Genomic DNA, 24072 nt, shown 5'->3' on the forward strand with positions numbered 1-24072 from the left:
GTGTCACTGGGTGTAGGTTGGGACAGTGTTAGGGGAATAACTAAATTAGTAGACTGCTGTTCTAATATTGCCATTACATGTTTAACTCTTCTCTTGCTGTAAATAAAGAATTCTTTTGTGTTTCACTTACCAATCTGATGCCTGTACGTCATTGGAGCAGTCAACGGTCAAAAATCTCAGGAAAATATACAAATTATTGGTTAACTCACTTACATTGGGATTCCGGGATCTGTGGGGCTGGAATTGACCTTGCACTCAACCAGGGTGTCAGAACAATATCAAATCAGTCATGATCTCATTGAATGGCACAGCAGACTGAATGGGCTGAATGATCTCATGGAGAAGGCCAAGGATGAGTTAGAGATTAATTGCAAAGAGGTCGTGGAACAAAAGGCAAAGAGAGTGGGAATGGCAGTAGTAAAAGAACAAAGCATTGGTCCAGAGTAGGTGCTAATAGCAGAATAAAGGTCAGCACTGTTCGAAAGCAAAATATGAAAAGAGACAAGGAACAGAATGGCACTAGGGGAAAAAAGGCAAATTGACAAAAGGCTGGCATAGAAACCATCCTGAGCCTTTAATAGTGCATATATAGAACATAGAACATACAGTGCAGAAGGAGGCCGTTCGGCCCATCAAGTCTGCACCTAAGCCCTCACTTCCACCCTATCCCCGTAACCGAATAACCCCTCCTAACCTTTTTGGACACTAAGGGTAATTTACCATGGCCAATCCACCTAACCTGCACATCTTTGGACTGTGGGAGGAAACTGGAGCACCTGGAGGAAACCCACGCAGACACGGGGAGAACGTGCAGGCTCCGCACAGACAGTGACCCAGCGGGGAATCGAACCTGGGACCCTGGCGCTGTGAAGCCACAGTGCTAGCCACTTGTGCTACCGTGCTGCCCATAGTTAGTTGTTGCTGAACTCAAAATTGTATACAAGAAAGAATGAAACAAAAATCAAGGCATGCACAGAACCTGAAATTCTATTTGGGTCGTCCCAGGTCCCTGTCACAGCTCTGGTAGGAGACTGGAACACAACTGCGAATAAACGGCAGAAAGCCATCTGGAGGTATGATGTGAATGGGGATAATCCAAATAGAATTTCAGAGCCATCCTGATTTTGCCTGATAGTAATATAAAGTCAAATAACTGATATCCACACAGCATGTAATATTTTAGCTATTCAAAGAAAATTAAAATGCAATGATCCTTACTGATTGCTGATCCATGTTTTTCAGGTTTAATTGTAGCTTGGAAACATATTTTGACTTTACCACAGGTTAGCATGATTCCATTGACCGGACAGGTTTTGTCCACAATGGACAGTTTGCTTGGTTCAAATATCACTGTGAGACTCAAATTTGCAATGCTTCGTGACCTGAAAAAAATGTTGTTATACATTGTATTTATTGACACTTAAATGATAATGAAGCACAAATTAAATTAGTACAATTGGAGCATGAAGAAAGTTTAATCTACATCGGGGATGGGTTTTCTCAGAAGCTGAATTAATACTCCAGCTACCAAAGCATTAAACCTAATCAGCAAAATACTCACAAGCATCAGCAATACATGATGGCAGAAAGAGAATGATATTTTGTCCTTTAACCATGTACAAATTTGTGTTCTGGTTATGGACAACATTGACAAGGTCAGAATTATTGCTCATTTCTCGGTGTTTTAAAGGGAGGTGGTAGGCTTCATTTACCCTTTGCCCTTATTGATAAAACAAAGCTGTATGCTTTGTTAACCACTTTCTCAACCTATCCTGCCACGTATGTGCACATACACCCAGGTGCCTCTGTTCCTGCACCCACTTTAAACTTGTACCCTTTGGGCAAAGTTTTCCGATTTTTGTTCAGTGTCAGTCCCACCGTTGGCGTCGATGGCAAGAAAACCCACCATATATTCAGCCTCTTTAACAACAAAAAATGTTTCCATGTGTTTCACACTGTGTTTGAAGTGGCTTAACTCTGATTCACTGCCCAGGAAAAACTTAATCTCTGTAATCAGTGGATTGCTCCTTTCAAATGCCTCCCCAGTACTCCCAAGCATTTGTTCCAAGTCTAATCAGGGGACTGGCTGCCAGGAAGACAGCACCACATTTCACAGAAGGAGCTCTCACCAAGCTTTGGGAAGGTTTCGAGCAGAGGTGCGACATTCTGTCCCCGCGATCGGCCACATGTCCAGCAACCAAGGTCACCAATCAGCTCCCGTCTAGGAGGCTGTGGCCATGATAGTGAGTGACAGCTCGCTCCATAAAGAGGATGGGATAACAGTGCCGGAACAAGATGAATTACCTTCTTTGTGCAGACCAGGTATGTCTGCTTCCTCATGTCTCAAATGCATTCATTTAACAGCACTTGTCATTCCATCCTCCGACCCCCCCCCCCCCCCCCCCCCCCGACCCCCCCAACCCCTCATGGGCCCACAGAAGATAATCTGCTCCTCAGATCCCCCTACTCTCACTCACCTCCCATGCATGCCAGACTTAATTAATATCTGACCTGGCAGGACTCCCGCCTCCACTCTCCCCATCTGTCTCAGTGCAGGACAATCTCGAGCACAACCAACATGAATGGGCACAGCCGGCCGGAGTCACGCCCAAGTTGAAAACCCTAAGAGAGAGCCTCACCACATCAAAGGGAGCTAAATGCTTTCACTTCCTCTTTTTCTCAGCAGAGAACACCTTTTGATGTGGTGAGGAGCTGTCAATCATAGCAATAATTAGCATCAAAGCAGAGTAATTGAAATGCATTCAATCCTGAGGGGAAAGATAAATAAACCCCCCCCCCCTTTATCATTTAATCTTTTGTTTTAAAAGTTATGTAACTCATTCCAAGTGAGCAGGGATAAGTAACAGTAGCCTTCAAATAACCTGTCTGAAACATAGAGTCACTGATAAGGATCTTGGTTTGATACCAATTGAACGAGATTTTGAGACGATGAGCTCCAGATATCAATCATGGGGGCAGGACAGCATATTTCCCCCATTCTTAACAAATGGCCACGGGGGATATCAAAACATTATTTTATCAGAGTAAGAAGTAACAGAAACAAACTTTAATGAGAGCGATGGTCTCACAAGAAATTGCCACCTTAGAGGGACAGTCAGTGGACTCTGGGAAATTATATCAATACATGACATCACCCTCAAGAAACCAATTAGAAATGGATTATGCCCATTTAGACCAATCACAGATTGATCACACAACGCTTTGAGGCACGATCAATTTGACTTAAAGACAAAAGTTGAATCCAAACTGAGGCTCTATTGGTATCAGATGGAGCCAGCAGGCAGGGGCCACAGGCGAACCTGCAGTGCAGGTTCTACCGTACAACCTCTAATATAAGTACAACAGTGGTTTACCATATTCACCCCCTGTTAAAATTAAGTCCGGCGGGGGTGGTGGATAACTACATACAATCATGATTTTAATATTTACAGAGCAAAACAAATGTCTCTTGTCTTCCGGTGGACCGGTCAGAGGTTCAGCCGGTCCGGGGCCTTGATGGTCCTTTGAGAGCGACAAAGTGGTGACGGCGATGTTGGTGCTGACCTGGTCGAGGGTGACTCCAGGAGCGTGCCAAAATCCTCTTCATCGACGGGCGTGGGCAGGGGGAGGACGGACGGTCCTGGGGGGGTGGTGTTGTGAGCGATGGGGGAGGGGAGGGTGGCGCCGGGGGCGACGGGGGTGGTGTGGGGGTGGAACCTGCTGGTGCCAGGTCCCTGAGGGAGACAGTATCCTGGCGGCCGTCGAGGAACGCCACATAGGCATACTGGGGGTTTGCGTGGGGCAAGTGTACCCTCTCCACCAACGGGTCCGCCTTGTGGAGTCGCACATGTTTACGGAGAAACACGGTTCCCAGAGCTGTGAGCCAAGTCGGGAGCGACACCCTTGATGTGGACTTCCTGGGGAAGGCAAAAAGGCGTTCATGCGGTGTACTGTTAGTGGTAGTGCAGAGTAATGAGCGAATGGAATGTCGTGCATCAGGGAGGACCTCTTGCCAGCGGGCGGCCGGGAGATTTCTGGACCGTGGGGCCAGCTGGACGGCCCTCCATATCGTCCCATTCTCCCTTGCTACCTGTCCGTTTCCCCGGGGGTTGTAGCTTGTTGTTCTGCTGGAGGCGATACCCCTGCTGAGCAGGAACTGACGCAGCTCATCACTTATGAATGGGGATCCCCTGTCACTGTGGATGTAGGCGGGGAAACCGAACAGAGTGAAGATCGAATTGAGGGCTTTAACGACGGTGGCAGACGTCATGTCGGGGCATGGGATGGCGAAGGTGAACCTGGAGTATTCATCGATCACACTGAGGAAATATGTGTGACGATCGGTGGAGGGGAGGGGGCCTTTGAAGTCCATGCTGAGGCGTTCAAAGGGGTGGGACGCCTTCAACATACGCGGGCGGTCCAGTCGGTAGAGGTGTGGCTTGCACTCCGCACATACATGGCAGTCCCTAGTGATTGTCCTTACTTCCTCGACGGAGTAGGGCAAATTTTGTGCCTGTATGAAGTGGTACAACCGTGTGACCCCTGGGTGACAAAGGCTGTCGTTCAGGGTCCGGAGTCGGTCTACCTGTGCGCTGGCACATGTACCTCGGGATAGGGCGTCTGGGGGCTCGTTGAGTTTGCCAGGGCGATACCTAATCTCGTAATTATAGGTGGAGAGCTCGATTCTCCACCGCAAGATTTTATCATTTTTGATCTTGCCTCGCTGTGTGTTGTTGAACATAAAGGCAACCGACCGTTGGTCAATGAGGAGAGTGAATCTCCTGCCAGTCAGGTGATGCCTCCAATGCCGCACAGCTTCAACGATAGCTTGGGCCTCTTTTTCGATGGATGAGTGCCGAATTTCAGAGGCATGAAGGGTACGGGAAAAGAATGCCACGGGCCTGCCTGATTGAGAGTGGAGGCAAGGGTGACGTCTGATGCGTAACTTTCTACTTGGAAGGGCAGTGTTTCATCTACAGCGTGCATTGTGGCCTTGGCAATATCAGCTCTTATCCGGGCGAAGGCCTGTTGGGCCTCGGCCGTCAGGGGAAACTGGGTTCGACTGTATGAGTGGGCGGGCCTTGTCCGCATAGTTTGGGACCCACTGCGCGTAATATGAAAAGAACCCCAGGCAGCGTTTGAGGGCCTTGGGGCAGTGGGGAAGGGGGAGCTCCATGAGGGGGCGCATGCGGTCAGGATCGGGCCCCAGAACTCCGTTCTGGACCACATAGCCGAGGATGGCTAAGCGGTTCGTGCTTCTCCTTGTTGTAAGTGAGGTTTAGGAGAGTAGCGGTGTGGAGAAATTCAGCAAGGTTGGCGTCGTGGTCCTGCTGATCATGGCCGCAGATGGTGACATTGTCTAGGTACGGAAACGTGGCCCACAAACCGTACCGGTCGACCATTCGGTCCATCTCCCTTTGGAAGACTGAGACCCCGTTAGTTACGCTGAAGGGGACCCTAAGGAAGTGATATAGCTGGCCGTCTGCCTCGAAGGCGGTGTATGGTTGGTCCGATTTACGGATGGGGAGCTGGTGGGACGCGGGTTTCAGGTCCACTGTTGAGAAGACCCGGTACTGTGCAATCTGGTTAACCATGTCAGATATGCGTGGGAGGGGGTACGCGTCGAGCTGCGTGTACCGGTTGATGGTCTGGCTGTATGGTCCACGACCATTCGGTGTTTCTCCCCAGATTTAACCACTACCACTTGAGCTCTCCAGGGGCTGTTGCTGGCCTCGATGATGCCTTCCCGAAGCAACCGCTGGACTTCGGACCTGATGAAGGTCTTATCCTGGGTGCTGTACCGTCTGCTCCTGGTGGTGACGGGTTTGCAATCTGGAGTTAGATTAGCAAAGAGGGAAGGTGGGTCGCCCTTTAGGGTCACGAGACCGCACACAGTAAGAGGTGGTAAGGGTCCGCCGAATTTAAGGGTTAGGCTCTGGAGGTTGCACTGGAAATCCAGGCCGAGGATAAGTGCAGCGCAGAGGTTAGGGAGAACGTAGAGGCGGAAACCGTGGAATTCTATGCTCTGGACCATGAGTGTGACCGTACAGTACCCCCGATTGCTACGCAATGGGATCCGGAGGCCAAGGAGATTTTTTGATTGGCGGGGTGTATCGTGAGGGAGCAGCGCCTTACCGTATCTGGGTGTATAAAGGTCTCGGTGCTCCCGGAGTCCAGCAGGCAAGTGGTCACATGGCCGTCGACTTTCACGCTGGTGGATGCGTTGGTCAGGTTATGCGGGCGAGACTGGTCGAGTGACATGGAGGCGAGCCTTGACTGGTCGTCGGGTAATGGGGCGGCCGTTGAGCTCCGATCTTGGAACGCTGGTGGTGTCCGTGTGCTGAGGGGTAGACAAGATTGCGGCGCCCAAGGGGCAGCACGATGGCACAGTGGTTAGCATTGCTGCCTACGGCGCTGAGGACCCGCGTTCGAATCCCGGCCCTGGGTCACTGTCCGTGTGGAGTTTGCATGTTCTTCCCGTGTTTGTGTGGGTTTCACCCCCAAAACCCCAAAATGTGCAGGATAGGTGGATTAGCCACACTAAATTGGCCCTTAATTGGAAAAAATAATTGGGCACTCTAAATTTTCAAAAAAAAATATGGCGGCGCCCGGAGATCTTGGGGGTTACAAAATGGCGTAGCCCATGGAACGCATGTTGCGGGGGTGGAGCAAGTTGGTGGCGCCCATGAAACGCACGTGTTGCGCGGAGGGGAAGATGGCGGCGCCCACTGATCGCACATGGTCTGGGGGGGGGGGAGGAGAAGATGGCGGCGCCCATTGTCCGTGACTCGGGGGGGGAGGGGGTTGGTGGGGGCGATCGCGGCCACTGAGCAGGCCCGGCACACCGTGGCGAAGTGGCCCTTTTTCCCGCAGGCTTTACAAAGGGCAGCGCGGGCCGGGCAGCGTTGGCGGGGGTGCTTTTGCTGGCCGCAAAAGTAGCATCAGGGCCCCCCGGGGTTTGCTGGCTGGCGTGTAGCGCAGGCGTATTGGGTGGGCAATGCCCCCGCTGGGGCGGCTGCCTGTGAGGTTCATGAAGCGTAGGAGGGGTGGGCCGCGAGGCTGGGGGCGTAAGACTGGACGTTGCGCAGGCGACCGTCATGGAGAACGTTAGCGTTTTAGTCTCTCCGAGGTCACGCGTGGCCCCTTCTAGGAGCCGCTGATGTATGATGTCTGACCCAATTCCGGTCACAAAGGCGTACCTCATAAGGAGGTCTGAGTGTTCCTTAGCTGTAACGTCCTGGCAGTCACAGTCCCGGACGAGTGGGATTAGGGCCCTCCAGAAGTCTTCTATGGACTGACCCGGTAGTTGAGAACGAGTTGCGAGCACGTGCCTGGCGAAGAGCGTGTTTGTCTTCTGCTCATAATTGTCCTTGAGTCGAGTCATGTCTTCGGCGTAGTTTGGTGCATCCTGGATCAGCGGGAAGACTTTGGAGCTGAGCCTGGAATATAAAATCTGGATCTTCTGAGCCTCTGGAACCGGGGTCGGGGCGCGTTGATATACGCTCCAAAGCAAGCTAGCCAGTGCTGGAAGTCCTTTCTGGCGTCGCTGGAGTGCGGATCTGGTTCAATACGGAGGTCCATTCTTCGAAACTGATACCAATAAATTGAGGCACGATCAGTTTGACTTAAAAACGAAAGTTGAATCCAAACTGAGGCTCTATTGGTATCAGATGTGTGGCCTCCCACAGCAGCTGGCGAAATGGCTGCGAGCTGGAGGACACGCATATTTATACCCCGCTTCCTGGGCAGAGCCAGCAGGCAGGGGCCACAGGCGAACCTGTAGTGCAGGTTCTACCGTACAACTTCTAATATAAGTACGACAGTGGTTTACCACACCCTTAAGCCAATTAAGAATTAGCCTCACTGCAGTTAGGCCAATCAGAGCACAATATCTTTGATCACACTGTAGATTGTGGCTTGGAATGTGTTACTGAGCAGAATCTTTCACTGAGCAAGCTGCACAGCAACTGACTACTGTCCAGAGGGAAGCAAATGTTATGGAGTGAGAACAGAGATTGCGTGTCAACCTCCGCCCAAGGCTGAACCAGAAATCAAGAGCTGTAGTATGCTAACCAAGTCCCACCCTGTCTTTAATAGACATCTATAACTTGCTAAATATTTGACAAGTCACTTCACCAAACTCTCCCCGAGTGCCTAAATGAGTGTTCTTCAAACTTTTTTCCGGGGACCCATTTTTACCAACCGGCCAACCTTTGGGACCCAACCCGGCCGACCTTCGCGAGCCATGGCGGCCGACCTTCATGACCCATGCCGACTGACCTGCGCGACCCACCATTTTCTCTTACCTTGTTTGCTGCTGACAATAATGGAAGAAATGGGTCCCTTTGGCCCTCGTACACGTTCCTCCAATGGAACCTGTTGGATGAAGGTGAAGCCTTCCGGTGTCGGAAAGTATGGGCCTCCATCTGTCCAAAGATCTGCATTTTTTTCCTATAAACGTTTATCAAATAAAACCCCCCCGAACTTGTAAAAAAAAATGAATAAACTAAATGAGTAAAATGAATAAAACCGCCCCAAACTTGTAAAACAAAAAGCTGCGGCCGTTTAAAAAAAAGCAGCCGCACTGCACATGCGTGCCCGATCATTAGCGGGCATGCGCATAGTGTTGCACATGCGCGCCGATGATCTGGCACGCATGCGCAGTGCGGCCGCATTTTTTTTACATGTCCGTGGCCATATTGAAGGCCGCTTGCACCGGTGTTATTAACAGCCGGCTGTTGTGCGCAGATTTGCGCGATCGGGAGCGCCACAACGGACTGCCCCGCGACCCTCCCGACACCCACCCACGACCCACCCGCGGGTCGTGCTCCTGAGTTTGGCAATGCCTGGCCTAAATGGTTAATGTCTCGAACTCTTTTAGAATGTATGTTTAAATAATACCTTGAACATAGGGAAGGTTGAAGGGATTTGATGAATTGTGGGGTCTGTGAAGAGAGAACATGCCCAATTTATATAATTGCCCCTCTTAAATCATTTAGTACAGTAAATATCACTTTTGCACTTAGGCTGCAGCAGGCTGTACAACATCAGAAACTATACTCCCAGTCCTTGACTACCCATGGGAGCTCTATGAGTAACATAATAGAAATTGAAAAGAATCATCAACGCCCCTACCAGAGTTGCACAACATTCCCAATGGATCCAATTGATAGGTCTGTGATCGTATCACCATTTAAGTCCTTCTGCCCATCAATGGACAGTCCAAAATATTGCAATTGTGCGTTGATTTTTGAGGCTTGTATTTTCTGGAAAGTAGATCAAAGTATGCTTAGAAAACGTATTCTATTCTTACAAGATTAAAAGTAGGTCAAATGCACGACACCTGTAAATTGGATGGAGAGTGGGAGCAACTTGGTATAATTAAGAGAGGATGTTAAATGGATCCACATGATCCAACTTGACAGAGCACTCAGAAAATCAACCATAGAAGCTGTTTGACCCCACAATCTGGCCAACAAGCTTGTGCTTTCATCAGCATGGTGCACTATGGAAGTGGCTGAAGCAGTGCACCTGCCAATTTCAACCTTTCCAGCTTCCATTGCACAGGTTCCAGAGTGCTACAGTGCCAAATTTTGCTGCCAAGATCTGTTTAAATGTTTAATCTGCAACTCGGTGGCACAATTGTTAGCACTGCTGCCTAACAGCACCAGGGGCCCAGGTTCAATTCCAACCTTGTGTGGCTGTGTGGAGTTTGCACTTTCTCCCCGTGTCTGTGTGGGTTTCCTCTGGGTGCTGCGGTTCCTCCCACATTCCAAAGATGTGCAGGTTAGGTGGGTTGGCCATGCTAAATTGCCCCTTAGTGTGCAAAGATGTGCAGGCTAGGTTTCGGAGTTGGGGTGGGGGAGATGGCTTAGCGCTCTTTTGGAGGGTTGGTGAAGATTCAAAGGGCCGAATGGATTCCTTCTGCATATATGGATTCTATGAACCCTTTTAGAATTGGTGGAAAGCTCTTACCTGTGTAGGTTTTGGTTGGATTGTTGTTTGATATCCATTATAAATGTATACAACTCCATGTTGTTCATCTTCTACAGGGGCTCCAACTGCAACATCATTGTAGCCATCTAGATTGATGTCAGAGATAGCAGCAATAGCAGCTCCAAATCGAGTGTTACCATTAACGGGACCTTCTAAGATGCCTTGCTCTTCCAGGCTCCCCTGCTACATTACACAATTATTACTGTTAGACTGTATTGATGCTGATGCACTGCACAAATACATTTCAAGGATAATGTTAGTTGCATAACATTTGTACGGCATATATGCCATTTCATTGCTTCAGCTAACGCAAACTGCACCAACTGGGTTTTCATTACGTTATAAATGGATTATTCAGATTTTACATTTCAGTTTGAATTAATGCCATTTATTCTGTTAATATGCTGTGGGTTTTACAGCAGTGGGCTAATTAAATACTCTCGGATAATACTACTTCCAGTACTCAAGTTTTTAAATAACATATATTGAACTGCTGTACAGTTCTGAAATCATTTATGCGATGTGGGCATTGCTGGTTAGGCCAGTGTTAATAGCCCATCCCTAGTTGCCTTTCAGAAGATGGTGGTGAATTGCTTTCTTGAACCGCTGCTGTCCTTGAGGTGTAGGTACATCCACAGTTCTGTTAGGCAGGGAGTTCCAGGACGTTGCCTCAGCGACTGATTTGTTTGCAGTGAAGGAGCGGTGATATATTTCTAAGTCAGGGTCGTGAGTGACTTGGAGGTAAACCTCCAAGTGGTGGGGTTCCCAGGTATCTGCTGCTCGTGTCCTTCTAGATGGTAGTGGTCATGGATTTGGAAGGTGCTGTCTAGGAAACTGTGGTGAGTTCCTGCAGTGTAGATGGTACACACGGTTGCCACTGATTGTCAGTGGTGGAGGGTTTGAATGTTTGTGGAAGGGTAGCAGTCAATTTACACACTAAGTAGACGAGATTCTCTACCATTATCAAGTAATATTTTGCCACTGTGCTTTAGGCATGCAAGTATGTATGGAACATTTGCGTAAAGGTTGGGGTAGTATTTCTGATATCAGTAATTTTATTTTATGTTTTATTAATATAAATTAAACTAAAGGATCTTGTTGGCACAAAACATTTTTCCACAAAGAGGTTTCTGCTCAACTTGTCAAGTTGATATTAAGTTGTGTAGAAAAATCTTTTTACCTTATTGACAGAGAATACATATACTTTTCCTTCCTCATTTTTGTTCTGACCCATAAACATAGGTGATCCAACCAACAGTACGTCCGTTAGTGAATCTCGGTTAACATCTATAGAACACAAGACACTGCCAAAATAGGAGCCAAGCTGAAAAGATAACAGGATAGTCATTCATTTTAAAGTACTAATTATATGCACCGAGATTATAGGAGAGAGGTTTGTTGGTACAGCGCTGCCAAACTTGCACTGATTCCCCAGGGGCAAGGATTGCTTCTTAATATAATTGAAGAGTGGCGCTAACTGGCCTTGCTGAATCATAGTGCTATGCAAACAAATCTCTCCCACTAAATATTTTAATTTGAACCTACTAGGTTCCTGTTGTGCATTTGTCACATTTCCTTTAGTCCACAATGAAACATAGAAAAATAGGAGCAGGAGACCATTCGGCCCCTCAAGCCCACTCCATCATTCATTATGATCATGGCTGATCATCCAACTCAATAGCCTAATCTCGCTTTACCCCATATCCTTTGACCCCCTTCGCCCTAAGTGCTATGTCTAACTGTTTCTTGAAACCACACAATGTTTTGGACTCCTATTTATGACTGACTTCCTGAGGTGTTTTCATGATAATAGGAGCAGGCCCAATGCATATAGTACAAGAATATGAGAGAGAGTATTTCCTGCTTGCATTGTAATGAGGTGCGGTGGGGTGGGGTGCAGGGGGAGAGTGAGTAAAGAGGCATCCCGTCTGTTACAGAGGAGGCCATTTCCCACTGTACTGTAATTAACTGGGGGGGGGGGGGTAGTTTTCTTGGCTTATATTGTTCTGAATCTGCTTGTTGGGCAACTCAGTGAAGGGGCAACTGCCAAAAATTTGTACTCTTACTTGTCGAGGATCCCCATTGACGGATCTTCCACACCTCACCCAAGGGCAGTTGAAGGCATGGATGCAAACAAAGAATTCTTATTTAATTTCTTCTCCTCAGGGCTCTAATTGCAATGTAAAAATAGAAAATGATGGAAACACACAGGGTGTCAGCCAGCATCTCATTTTTTCTTGTTTTCTTCAAGCAAACAGTGCACCCAGAAGGAAGTTCTGGGTCTGGACTCTGCACGGAATGACCTGGGGGAAAGAAACTACGGCGTGGGGCTGCCCCACAATGGGAAACCCCATTGACTGGCCGGCGAAACGGAGCATCCCGCCGGTGTGCTGAACCAGAAATCTGGCACGACGGGATGGAGAATCCAGCCGCTGTTCTTCTTCAGCTATGGGAGCACGTCTATGCCAAGATCAGGTTCCCACTCACACCTGTGGTGCAATGTTGCTTTGGCGAATGAACTAAAGTTTGTAGTTCATATATAATTTACTGATAAAAGTGGATTATTATGGCGTCAATTACTGCAGATCGAATAAAAGCAACATTTCCCCAAATGTAACAGAGTGCAATGCTCAGCTTTCTAATAAATTGTTTTAACATCTCTTCCCCCAGTCATGTTGCAGTATCATTGCCCTTGACCTTTCCAACTGAAGCAGCAAGTAATGTAATTGTACAGCAGGACAATCAGAATCTGAAAGAAAAAGATGGGTTAGCACAGTACATGCCTGTTCTCCTTTTTCCGTCTGCTTAATTACCACTTCATCATTTAACCCAACCGTGTAAATGACTATCTGGCCAGTGTGTTGGAAGCGTGGTGCTCCGGCAACATAGAGCACCGAATTCTGTGTAACCAGGGATGTCACAGAGTAACCTTGAAAAGAAAGTACAAATCATGCATCATTTGTGAAAAACTTGTTGCAAAGTCAACGTTTCTAAAGAAGAGAATACATACATCAATGTTTTAAAATGAGCTTTAAATGCTTAATTTATTTATCATTATAAAACCTTTTTTATTATTCATTCAAGGTATGTGGACTTCACTGACTAGGCCAGCATTCATTACCCATCCTTATTTGCCCTTGAGCAGGTGGGGGAGGGGGGGGGGAGAATTGATCTGAAATCTTGTGGTTCATTAGTACTGCTTTCTTTTACCTCTCGGAGCTGTGATACTAGTTAGAATGAGTGTACCATAAACCTGCTTCAACTGCTCCGATCATAATCCACCCATAATTGTGGATTTAAATTATGGGTCTTGTCAGGGCTTTGCACATGGAAGAGGGCATGGGTATACAATGGCTGAGGCCTGAGAGGCCACATAATAGTGGTAATGGTTGCTTGCCGAAGGAGCTTCTGGCTGCTGTACAAAAAACAGCTCGCTAGATGACTCTAACACTGAGCTTCTATCACTGTCTCTGTAAGAAAAGGGAACTTATCCTCCCTGGTCTTTGCTTTCTATCTTTGTGGGCCGTATCAATATAATTTAATTAGAGATTCTTCTGGATGCCCTACAAAATAAGCATTCCCAGATGAGCTGGTCACGTGGGTGGCCAATGAAATGCACAGAAGGACTGGATTCCCCCTCAAACCCTCCGGACTTGGGAGGTAACCCTCGAGACCTGTGGGTGAATCATGGCTATGATTTCTTTTTTGCACCCATGAACAAACCATTCCCAAGGTACACGGGACAGTGAAATTGTTCCATAGTGTTAAAAAAGTTAAGGTCTAAGCAATTACTCAAATAAATAAAGTGTTGGTCAGAGTAATTTCAATCATACCAACTGGAGGTGCACCTAAACAAGCCTGGGATTGACTTTATTCATCTTCGTACTTCCTCTAGGGAATATCTTGATTCAGCAGAATAACAGTCCTTGGGTGGGATTCACCCGCAATTGGCGGGATGGCCTGACACCGGCCCCAAGAACAGCGCGAACCACTTCAACGTCGGGCCAACCGGAAGTTGTGGAATCATCTGTACTGGTGGGCTAGGCTGGCGGCGGAGGGGTTGGTGTCGCGCCAACCGGCGCCGAAGGGCTGACGCGAGTTGGCACATGCGCAGAACTGGCGGCGTGGTTCGGCGCATGCACAGACTGGCCGGCGTGTTCCTGCGCATGCACAGGGGGGTTCTTTTCCGCGCCGGCTATGGTGGAGCCCTACAGAGGTCAGCGCTGAAGGAAGGAGTGCCCCCATGGTACAGGCCCGGCCGCAGATCGGTGGGCCTCAATCACGGGCCAGGCCACCGTGGGGGGCCCCCCAGGGCCGGATCCCCCAGAGCCCGCCGAGGACTCCACTAGATGGCCCACCAGCCAGGTCCCGCCATGTGGGACCATGTCCATTTCACGGCGGCGGGACTGGCCAGGAACTGACAACCGCTCGACCCATCGGGGCCCGGAGAATTGTTGGGGGGGGGGGGGGCGCTGCCAATGGCCCCCAACTGGCGTGGCGTAAACCCTGCCCGAAAAACGACGCCGGAGAATACGGCAGCCGGCGTCGGAGCGGCGGGGCGGGATTCACGCCGTCCCCCAGGGATTCTCCGACCCTGCGGGAGGGTTGAAGAATACCGCCCCTTGTCTGAGAGTAGTGTTATGGGCCAGGGTTTAGAAAACTCCAAAGTATATCATGGGGTTCACCTGACCCACAACTTTGAATAGATTTTGGTTATGGGGAGCACAAGAGCCCATTTACAGGTGTGATGCAACAGAGATCTAAAGTATTTTAAAAACAAAACCATGTTTATTCTATGAATTCAGTTAACGCTTTATAAACCAATAATAAACATCTTATCAACTACAAACACTGATACTTACCCAAAGACAATATTCTATAGGTAACCCTTAATACCTTTCCCGGCAACATCCATAAGTTAAAACACTTTTTAACAAAGACAGTAGGTTTGAATTCTCCACAGAAACAGATATTATTTTGAAATCATCAATGAGGTGAAGACATTCTTTAGCTTGTAGAGAGAAAGATCAATACACATCTGCTTGGTTCACATGCAGCTCTCCAACTGAAAGCAAAACTAAACACAGAGCCAAAACCAGCTTTCAGAACAAAACAAGAGTAAAAAGCAAAGCAGAGCCCAGCTCCACCTACACAGTGACATCACTGCAGCTATTTGATAAACACCCATTTCTTAAAGGTACATCCACCTGACAGTAGGGACTTAGTATCCATGATTTTGCAAGCGTAATATTGCAGTCCACTGTTATATGTGAGGATGTGAGGAAAATTGTTTTCACCCAAAGGGTGGTGGGAGTCTGGAACTCACTGCCTGAAAGGGTGGTGGAGGCTTCATAACATTTAAGAAGCATTTAGATGTGCTGGCAAGGCAAACAAAGCTGTGAGCCAAGTGCTGGAAAATGGGATTAGAACAGTTAGGTGGCTGTTTTTCACCAGCCCAGACGCAATGAGCCGAAGGGCCTTTTGTGTGCTGTAGGCCTCTATGACATTTTGACTGTATATGGTGCAGCATGTTGATGTTTAATGTCATCCTATTTATGACTGGCAGTGCTTTTCAGGCATTTAGGACTTGATGGGAAACTTTGCTCATTGTTCATAATGGGCTCGATTTAACAGAAAAAGTTCTAAATGTGATTTTGGGTGTGATTGGTGGGGTATTTCTCGATGGCCGCGTTGGTGAGATTGCGGCCCATATTTAGCAGCACTTAGTCCCAGAAATAAGCCCTCTCGAGCTTCTCACCATTACTGGCTCCCTCGCCATCTGATTCGGCAGAATTGCACCTCAGCCTCTCGCCGCTAACAAGGGGGATCTGCTTTTAAACACTCTCCCTCACCACTCACTCCCAGTCAACACACAAGCATGGCAGAGCCCAGGCCTGTTCCTCACTTTGGGGATGCCGACCTGGACAGGCTTCTCTCCGCTGTGGATGTGAGACGGGATATCCTGTTCCCCTGATGGGGTCGGAGGACCAGCAGGAGGGTCACTAATACAGCCTGGGAGGCAGTGGCCGTGGCTGTCAGTACGGGCAGCATGACCAGGAGGCCAACTGTCCAATGTCGGCAGAAGACCAACGACCTCCACCGAGCTGCAAGTTACCACCTCTCTCCTGGCATTAGCTCCGCCAACCACCCCTCAAATTCTTCAGCCCCCCCCCCACACAAATCACTGGATGACACCTCGCACCCTCCCCACATCCAATCGGCGGACCTTCTCCTCAGAACCCACTGGCACCCACCACCATGCCACCTTCATGTCCAGGTGTGGTGCTCACACATGCCACTGGCTATAGACCCCCTCGACCCATTAAACGTGTGGCTCAATGTCCTCTCATTGCCACCGAGGAGCAAATAGGCTATAATAAGCAGGAAAGGGCCAATACGGGGTCGGTGTACCAGATATTCGCGTCCTCACCCCCTATGAGGAAAAGGCCCTGGATTTCATGGGGTTATCCGTGGAGAGAGCAGTTACCTACAGTGAGGTTGGCCTGTGCCGCTGAGGTGAGGACCCATTGCCCCTTCAGCCAGATCACCTGTCTCAAGTGAGTTGTTCATGTCAGACAAAATGATGCTCCTCTCTCACTGGCCACATGCCAATTGTCTCGCAGGATCTCCATCTGAAGGGACAGGGCCATCCAGAGGAGAGCTCTGAGGAGACTACCATCGAGGTGTCATAGCTATCGTACCCACATTCCATCAGCACAAAGACACACACCTCTGTGGGTGACATTCATGGACAGACTTCTGGGGCACTATCTGGTGAGCATGACAGAGTTGCTGATGCACATCAGGTCGTGGCAGGAACATCCAAGGGAGTCAGCAGTCGGAGGTCTGCTGGATCCCAGGTCTCAGTCAGATGCTGAGCCTCTGGACAAGGTTTTCCCAGAGCTGCTGCAGATGATAGGGCACAGCCGTGTGATTCAGGAGGGGATGTCGGTGACATTACAGTGAGTGCACAGCCGATTGGAGGAGTCCCAAAAGCTATGGGCGCAGGAGACGATGCAAACAATGTGTGGCACCGAGGTGAACCATGCTAGGGTGGTTACTGCAATGGAAAGCCTGGAGCACGACATTCATGTCTTGAGTGGTGGTGCCCAAGACATGGCTCAGTCTGTAACAACCATGGCCGAGGGTCTCAACATCATGTCCCAGTCAACGAGGGACATGTCCCAGGTGCAGGTGGACAATGTCGAGGCATGGCCAATCACTGAGGGCGTCGACACCGTGGTGTAGACAATGGGGATCCGCCAGGACTGGCAGAGCCAGATGACGCAGAGGCCTCTGGAGCTCAGAGCAGCTGCCCCTCTGTCCCACGCAGACTCTCAGGGCCCTACAGGCACTGACAGGGAGGAAGGAGCGCTGCGGGGCGAACTCGGGGCCTGACACCAAGGAGACGACGATGATCTCTAGTTCTTACGAACCCCTCCGTCCTGACACCGTGCATCTCAAGGGCAGCGGGCAGAATAGGGGGACACAATGATGCCAGTGACATTGGTAAGTTGGCCAGGCCCCTTGGCTTCAAGCCCTCCAGAGGACGACTGCTAAGAGCATCAAAGGCCACGGGGTGGGGAAAGCAGCAGGTTGCCTTCACCTTTGATGTGCATCCTGGGGACACACCTAGACATAGCACTAGACCACGAACGATCAAGAAGAGCGATCACTGAAGGGACACTAGGGGAGTTGGAGGATGCGGTGTGTATCACAATCTGTGGCTAGGGGAATTGGATATGTCCAAAGTTTATTTTTAAAACATGTTACACCTGATACATGTGAAGCCTATGTCACATTAATCTTCACAGCGGGCCTGCCTACACCACCCCCTGTTGCCATCTGCTCCCAAGCGCACAGTAGTCCAAGATCAGATGCCCCCAATGCACAGAGGATGGGTGTGAGGGCGTTATCAGAAAGACAGGAGTCAGACTTTGGCATGAACTAAGGAGCACCAAAGCTTTCCTCACAGTGAGTTATCATCACTCTCCTGCCTTTGATATTGACCCGCTGATAGTGCCGACACAGGCAGACCCTTGGAATGGGAAGGGGAAGGAGGGAAATGGGTGAGGAAGAGGGGAATGGGTGGGAAGGAGGGAAATGGGTGGGAAGGAGGGGAATGGGGGGAGGAGGAAGGTGGGATTCGGGGACTGGAGGAATTGGGGGGATGGGAGATTGTGCAAATGAGGGATTGAGGGTAGAGGGTGAGGGCATCCCTGGTCGTCCAAGCATGCTGGACTCGTGCCGTCGCCTGTCCTCCATGGTCCAGTCCCTCCTGCGACGCCATCCCAGGCTTGTCCTCCAGCCCCCTCCTGGTCTGGCTCCTCCTCCTCATATGAGGCTGCATGCTCCTTTTCCTCCAGCATGTCGCCCCGCTGCTGTGCCAGGCCGTGGAGGGCACAGCAGACCACCACAAAGTGGGAGACCATTTGTGGGGTGTACTGCAGTGCATCATCAGAGTGGTCCAGGCATCGGAACTGCATTTTGAGCAGTCCGATGCACTGCTCAATGACAGCATGGGTGGCAACATCGGCCTCATTATATCGGGTCTCCGCCTCGGTCTCCAGCCTCTGCACTGGCATCATCAGCCAGGACCTCAGCGGGTACGCCTTATTCCCCCAACAGCCAACCCATCATCCTGTGGTGGTCTTCAAAGATGCTGGGGATCTCAGCGGTTCCCAGAATGTAGCTGTCATGGACCCCTGGGAAGCGTGTACACACGTGCATGATCCCGAGGCAGTGGTCACACATGAGCTGGGCATTCAGGGAGTGGAAACCCTTACTGTAAATGAAGGGCACTCCCTGATGCCCGGTGTGCACAACGCAACATGTGCGCCATCAATTACCCCCGGGACCTGGGGCATCCCGGCGATGGTGGAGAATCTTCCAGCCGGACATCTTGGTCGGCTTGGTCCAGTTCAACGTTGATATAGTCTGATGCATACAGGACATCCATGACCTGCGGTAAACTTCACGGCCACCTGGAGCAGGTGTCCTACTCCACGGGGTGCCAAGTCCATGAGGACGTGGCACAGATGCTGCACTCTCTCTTTGTTGAGACGGAGTCACCCGTGGCACATGCTATCCGTCACCTCCTCGGAAGACCAACGACACCTATACACCTTGGGCCGTCGCTAGCGTCCCCCTCTGGGTTCCACTTCGGCTTGATGGGTGGCCGGGTTTACAGGTTGTGTGGCGGCCCTCTGCACATGGGGTGCCACCTCGATGCTGCTGCCGCCTTCTCTGGTGTCTGGCCGCCTGGGCTTCCGCTAGCACTGCAAGGGGGCCTCTGTAGCACCAACATAACCAGCCATACTTTGGATATCTGTAAGGAATTGGAAAAGGACAGAGACCGACAATCAGTTAGGGCTTCCACCCCAGGACCCTCAAATCCCCCAAGCCTCCCACCCTCACGTATCCCGCCTTCTTTCAGAGTGCCACCCACCGAGCCAGTTTCACTGGAAAATCTCACTCTGCTCACTCATCCCACAGCAGGAGCCCCTGGACCCCAGACCCATGCTGGGGACATTAGAGTGACCATTAGGGTGCCCTCCCCTGATCCACACACTTAACCTTGGGATCCCCAGTGCCGAAGCCCAGCTCTTGAGTGTTTGATTGTTGGCCTCTGCCTCTATGATGCTAATGCTTCTAAAGTTCAGGCTTCAAAATTTGATTGAAGTGGGATGCAACAATCATTGTCTGAGACATGACACGTGTACCACAAGCAGCCACTTGAGAATATTTTGTTTATTAAATGGTCAACATTAACAGAGATTTGAAAATCAACCACGTAACATTCCACATATCACACTAACCATTAATCAACAAGGAAATGCCACTGTTCCATATTGGTATCAATATAAAGCTGTATCAACACATTTTCACAAAATAAACAAACACACAGTATCACCCCTCACAGGATCCTCAACATAAACGGAGGAAAAACCGGAGAATGTTTTATCATGTCTAGAACTTTGCCATAGAATTGGTCTGTCCATCAATGTATTACTTGTTGGTTGTTCCATGTATCAGTGTCATTCTCCATCCAGGAGCCGCAGCTGTGCAGGCCCTCCCACACGGCCCAATCTCACCGGAACTAAATCCTGGCATCCACATTTTCCACTGGCACTCAAGGTGCATCCTTGACTTCCAGCGTGTTTAACCCATGGTGTTGTGCCAGTTACATGCAGCACTCACCACACCAGCAACAAAAGCATCAACAATCTGCAAAAGGATTTCTTCAATGGCATCATCAGGTGGTCTATTTGGATCAATGTCGTGCACCAGGTCCCGCAGCATCTTCTTGCTTCAAATTGGATTGCCTTCTGGACTCAAACATCCCCCCGAGCTCAGTGTTCCAGGCCCCAGGTATCTTAGAAAAAATGTCCCTTCTTTCTGGTTAGAGAAAAGGAAGGAAACAGCAACAGCAGCCTCCAGGCATCTGCAGCCACCAGCAGGAGCAAGCAATAAACACAACATGCAGCTGTGAAGGACTCTCACAACTAACAAGGCAAATTCCTCATTCACAATAGCCTTCAGCTGTGAAGCTTGAGGCTGCTCACAGACAAAGGGAGTTAAAGTGACCTTCAGCATAGAACCAAGAGCAGGGTTCTGTCCTGGAAGTGTTTTGTACGACAGGCAGCAGTTGTAGTTGCCCCTGTTATGGGTATCCACAATATTTAAAGATGGCTTTCAGCCCTCACAGACGAAAAGCCCCTCACCCCCCTGGCCCAGGGCCGACCCCCGACCAGGAACGCCTCAGTCTCCCGACCGAATCCAACCGCCCTGAGGTGTCTCCCCATCTCACCCGAGCACTGGGGCAACAGTTCCGGTGCCCTTGAGCTGCATGGCCAATAATGGAAATGGCAACTCACCTCCTCAGTTCCCATCAGTAGTCACTGCACCAACTTCACGTCTTTGGAAAGGAATACTAAATGACGCCCATGTGATTTCTCACTGGGAGTCGGTTAATTCTTGTGAGGCTGCTGCATTCGACTTTTATCTCGTTATTGAGATGGAAATGAGTGCAAATGAGGGTTAATGATAAGCTCGCCATATTTGGGTGTCATTCGGAACTCGCCATCAGGTGCGGGCCGATTAGATAGCAACTGGATTTGTGCTTGGCGCGAATCTCAATTTTGGTCTTTCCCCCTATTTAACTGCCACACCCAGATCCGTGCTGGGTGTAGCGCGGTGGTTAAATCGAGTCTCATAGCATAGAAATTGTACATACCATTTTGTTTGCCCTAAAATCAAATCAATGAGTCAGAGGGTGAATGTACAACTGTGATATTATAATGAGAGGGAATAAAGGTAAGGCTTACCAAAGTATGAACTGTCATTTCTATCTTGCAAAATGTCTTGAAAAACTTTCTTGGCAAAAGTAATAATCTTGTTAGGTGATTTGTGGACAGTTGTGCCTGTCCAATCATAAGCTCCTACCGCTCCCAACATCAGCAAGTCCTGAAAAAAGGTTGTTTATCTTGAATAAATTGCACAACAAGAAAACTATTTGATGCATTTAACATTGTGTCCCATTACAGTATAATAACATTCTACTAAAGATGTTGTATTGGATTTATTTATTTTTAAGTTTTTGTTTTACTCAAGCTGAGCGATATTACAGTTGCTAAGTAGAAGACATTCCATTTTGGGCCTCCAGTGACATCATCTGGCTCTCTAGATATTGCAGAGTAAAGTTTTCTTTACTCCACTCAACTTTAGAAAAATACCTGAAGTATTCCATTCTTTAACCAAAATTTTATGATTTCTGAATGGGATTGGTCATTTGATGGCAAACATTTTTAATTAAGAGTTGGATATATTGTATAACCTCCGGTAAATGTATCGAGACTCTTGAAACGCTCAAGCACAGCTTTTTCACGCTACTGTATTCCAAGTTAAATTCAGTTCCAAAAAATTAAAATTAGTTTTACAACATTTCAGTCTCTAGATTCTGAGATTGATGAAAATCATAACAATGCATTAAACTCAGATTCCTTTTCAAAAGTGAACAATGTGCTGCAAAGGTGGCCATTGAAGTTCAGATTATCTGTCCTGTAAAAATTGCCTCAATGTCTAACAGAAATAAAAGGGCATAGTATATATATTCAGTGAACAATCTGTTAAAGTGTGTCCTGCACCCCTACAACTAACCCCATGGTCAATAAAAACATGGCAACAACTCCATGTAGATATTTTTGTGCAAATAGTCCCTCGACATCAATGCTTTTTGCTTGTTGTCCATGGTCTACATGACAATGGCCAGAAATCACGACAACAAATTCCATTACCACCACTTTGGTCATTGACATTCAAGGCAAGTTGTTTACAAAATTAAGTTTGCTTGAGCCAATCACTGCAGGCAATGCTCCACAGTTAGTGACTTGTCAGTTCGAGGAATTCCTAACAAGCTATGGAACTCACCATCTGACATTGCGATACAATCCATATTTGAATAGCAACATTGAGTGATTCAACTGGTTGATGACAGATGGTCTGAGAGTTGCCAAGTCAAAGGGGAAACTTTTGAACATTCCATTCAAATCCTATTTTTGCGCAAATAAACCCCTTTCACGCTCTCTGGCTGGACAGGCACTGGCTAAACTTATGGCTGATCCTAACTTCCGCCTGCTGCTGACCATTGCTAAGCCATCATCATAATCCATCAAGAATGTCAGAGCAAAAGCTGAAGAAATCATAAAACAAAAAAATAAAGTAAACAAGCAAATGTGCACAAGAGAACCATGATTTGATTGTGGAGATTGGGTTCACATGAAATGACCAAATTGAGACCGCACATTCTCATCATCTCTATGAAGACCAAAACAGATCAAGTGGCTGCGCGGTACCAACGCTATCCTACAGATGACAATATAAAGAGGAATGTTGGACACTTGATGATGGGCAAACCAGGATTTTGAGGACTGTGATTATGAGGATACATTTCCTTTTCTGACGAGTGTCTGCGAGTTGATCATTCACTTCATCGAGCCGATTACGCAAAACCACCACCTGAGGTTTGCCATCAACAACCTTCTTACATCAAAGGGTATATTTGTACTTTCAGAAAATGGACGTGTTGAACTCTATGAAATGACTGAAGGTACAGTCATTTTGTTTTTTATGCAAATAAGATGTTTTAGTTTTCAGATAGAAAAGATGAAACATTCAGTTGTTTGGTGTCTGACAACATGGGCGCGATTCTCCGACTCCCCACCGGGTCGGAGAATCGCTGGGGGCTGGCGTAAATCCCGCCCCCGCTGTGTACCGAATTCTCCACCACCAGAGATTCGGCGGAGGCGGGAATCGCGCCGCGTCGGTCGGCGGGCCCACCCCCGGCGATTCTCCGGCCCGCGATGGTCCGAAGTCCCGCCACTGTCAACCCTCTCCCGCCGGCGTGGATTAAACCACCACAAGAATGGCGGGACAAGGCGGCGTGGGCTGGCTCCGGGGTCCTGGGGGGGGCGCGGGGTGATCTGGCCCCGGGGGGTTCCCCACGGTGGCCTGGCTCGCACAGGCGGGCGGGCCTGTGCTGTGGGGGCACTCTTTTTCTTCCGCCATCGCCATGGTCTTCACTGTGGCAGAGGTGGAAGAGACCCCCTCCCCTGCACATACGCGGGGATGACGTCAGCAGCCGCTGACGCTCCCGTGCATGCGTTGCCCGGCGAAGACCTTTTCGGCGCCGGCTGGCTTGGCGCCAAAGGCCTTTCCCGCCAGTCGGTGGAGCGGAAACCACTCCGGCGCGGGCCTAGCCCCTCAAGGTGAGGGCTTGGTGCCTAAAGGTGCGGAGACTTCCGCACCTTCTTGGCGGCCCGACGCTAGAGTGGTTCCTGCCACTCCATTACGCCGGAACCCCCCCGCCCCGCCGGGTAGGGGAGAATCCCGCCCCAGGTGTCTGTTGACATTTCATTTTTCTTTCTGTGCTATTAGTCGAGCTGGGTTCTAGAGAAACAGAAACTAAATTGAAAGCAAAAGGCTGGAATCACGAGAGTGCGGAGAATTTTAAAGCATTTGTAAATAATTGTCTGCTCAGATATAGAAACTGATGGGCGAGATTCTCTGGAAAGATTT

General features: G+C 49.1%; 1 protein-coding gene across 1 annotated transcript in view; it reads right to left on the reverse strand.

Moving 5' to 3' along the window:
• itga2.2 (integrin, alpha 2 (CD49B, alpha 2 subunit of VLA-2 receptor), tandem duplicate 2) overlaps positions 1–24072 on the reverse strand; it is a 315510-nt gene that overhangs the window by 55805 nt on the left and 235633 nt on the right. Inside the window, exons 11-16 of the mRNA XM_072497064.1 lie at positions 21324–21462; positions 12780–12925; positions 11177–11320; positions 9976–10179; positions 9136–9266; positions 1219–1382 (exon numbers count right to left, since the gene is read on the reverse strand). Of these exons, the coding sequence (XP_072353165.1) occupies positions 1219–1382; positions 9136–9266; positions 9976–10179; positions 11177–11320; positions 12780–12925; positions 21324–21462 (928 nt within the window). The remainder of the gene's footprint in view (positions 1–1218; positions 1383–9135; positions 9267–9975; positions 10180–11176; positions 11321–12779; positions 12926–21323; positions 21463–24072) is intronic.

The sequence above is a fragment of the Scyliorhinus torazame genome, chromosome 3, assembly GCF_047496885.1.
Source record: "Scyliorhinus torazame isolate Kashiwa2021f chromosome 3, sScyTor2.1, whole genome shotgun sequence".
Classification (NCBI taxonomy): domain Eukaryota; kingdom Metazoa; phylum Chordata; class Chondrichthyes; order Carcharhiniformes; family Scyliorhinidae; genus Scyliorhinus; species Scyliorhinus torazame.